This window comes from Somniosus microcephalus, chromosome 12 (genome assembly GCF_052327205.1).
Source record: "Somniosus microcephalus isolate GS21.2 chromosome 12, FLI_Smic_1.0, whole genome shotgun sequence".
NCBI classification, from domain to species: domain Eukaryota; kingdom Metazoa; phylum Chordata; class Chondrichthyes; order Squaliformes; family Somniosidae; genus Somniosus; species Somniosus microcephalus.
Window position 1 is genome coordinate 154445603 of NC_140998.1, and position 1451 is coordinate 154447053.

The following is a 1451-nucleotide window of genomic DNA, read 5'->3' on the forward strand; positions in this document are numbered from 1 at the left end:
GATGGGGATGGGGAGGGAAGGGGTGATGGGGAGGGCAGGGTTGCTGGGGATGGGGAGGGAAGGGTGGATGGGGATGGGGAAGGGAGGGTTGATGGGGAGGGAAGGGTGGATGTGGATGCGGAGGGAAGGGTGGATGTGGATGGGGAGGGAAGGGTGGATGGGGATGGGGAGGGAATGTTGATGGGGAAGGAAGGGTTGATGGGGATGGGAGGGAAGGATTGATGTGGATGGGGTGGGAAGGGTGGATGTGGATGGGGAAGGGTTGATGGGGAGGGAAGGGTGGATGGGGATGGGGAGGGAAGGGTGGATGGGGATGGGGAGGGAAGGGTTGATGAGGATGGGGAAGTGTGGATGGGGATGGGGAGGGAAGGTTTGATGGGGAGGGAAGGGTGAATGTGGATGGGGAGGGAAGGGTGAATGTGGATGGGGAGTGAAGGGTTGATGGGGATGGGGAGGGAAGGGAGGATGGGGATGGGGTGGGAAGGGTGGATGGGGATTGGGAGGGAAGGGTTGATGGGGATGGGAGGGAAGGGTTGATGGGGATGGGGTGGGAAAGGTGGGTGTGGATGGGGAAGTGTTGATGGGGATGGGGAGGGAAGGGTGGATGGGGATGGGGAAGGAAGGGTTGATGGGGAAGGAAGGGATGATGGGATGGGGTGGGAAGGGATGATGGGGATGGGGAGGGAAGGGTGGATGGGGATGGGGTGGGAAGGGTTGATGGGGAAGGAAGGGATGATGGGGATGGGGTGGAAAGGGTTGATGGAGATGGGGAAGGCTTGATGGGGATGGGGAGGGAAGGGATGATGGGGAGGGAAGGGATGAGGGTTGATGGGAATGGGGAGGAAAGGGTTGATGGGGATGGGGTGGGAAAGGTGGGTGTGGATGGGGAAGTGTTGATGGGGATGGGGAGGGAAGGGTGGATGGGGATGGGGAGGGAAGGGTGGATGTGGATGGGGAAGGGTTGATGGGGATGGGGAGGGAAGGGGTGATGGGGAGGGCAGGGTTGCTGGGGATGGGGAGGGAAGGGTGGATGGGGATGGGGAAGGAAGGGTTGATGGGGATGGGGAAGGAAGGGTTGATGGGGATGGGGTGGGAAAGGTGGATGTGGATGGGGAAGTGTTGATGGGGATGGGGAGGGAAGGGTGGATGTGAATGGGGAGGGAAGGGTTGATGTGGAGGGAAGGGTTGATGGGGATGGGGAGGGAAGGGTGGATGGGGAAGGGTGGATGGGGATGGGGAGGGAAGGGTGGATGGGGATGGGGAAGGGTGGATGGGGATGGGGATGGAAGGGTGGGTGTGAATGGGGAAGGAAGGGTTGATGGGGATGGGGTGGGAAGGGTTGATGGGGATGGGGAGGGGAGGGCGGATGGGGAAGGGTTGATGTGGATGGGGAAGGAAGGGTTGATGGGGATGGGGAAGGAAGGGTTGATGGGGATGGGGAAGGAAGGGTT

General features: G+C 61.3%; 1 protein-coding gene across 1 annotated transcript in view; it reads right to left on the reverse strand.

The window, feature by feature from the left end:
- LOC147109612 (uncharacterized) overlaps positions 1-1189 on the reverse strand; it is a gene marked incomplete at its 5' end in the record, with an annotated part of 7851 nt that extends 6662 nt beyond the window's left edge. The window contains one exon of the mRNA XM_086002329.1: positions 120-1189. Within this exon, the coding sequence (XP_085858455.1) occupies positions 120-1189 (1070 nt within the window). The remainder of the gene's footprint in view (positions 1-119) is intronic.
- Positions 1190-1451: the final 262 nt, after the last annotated feature.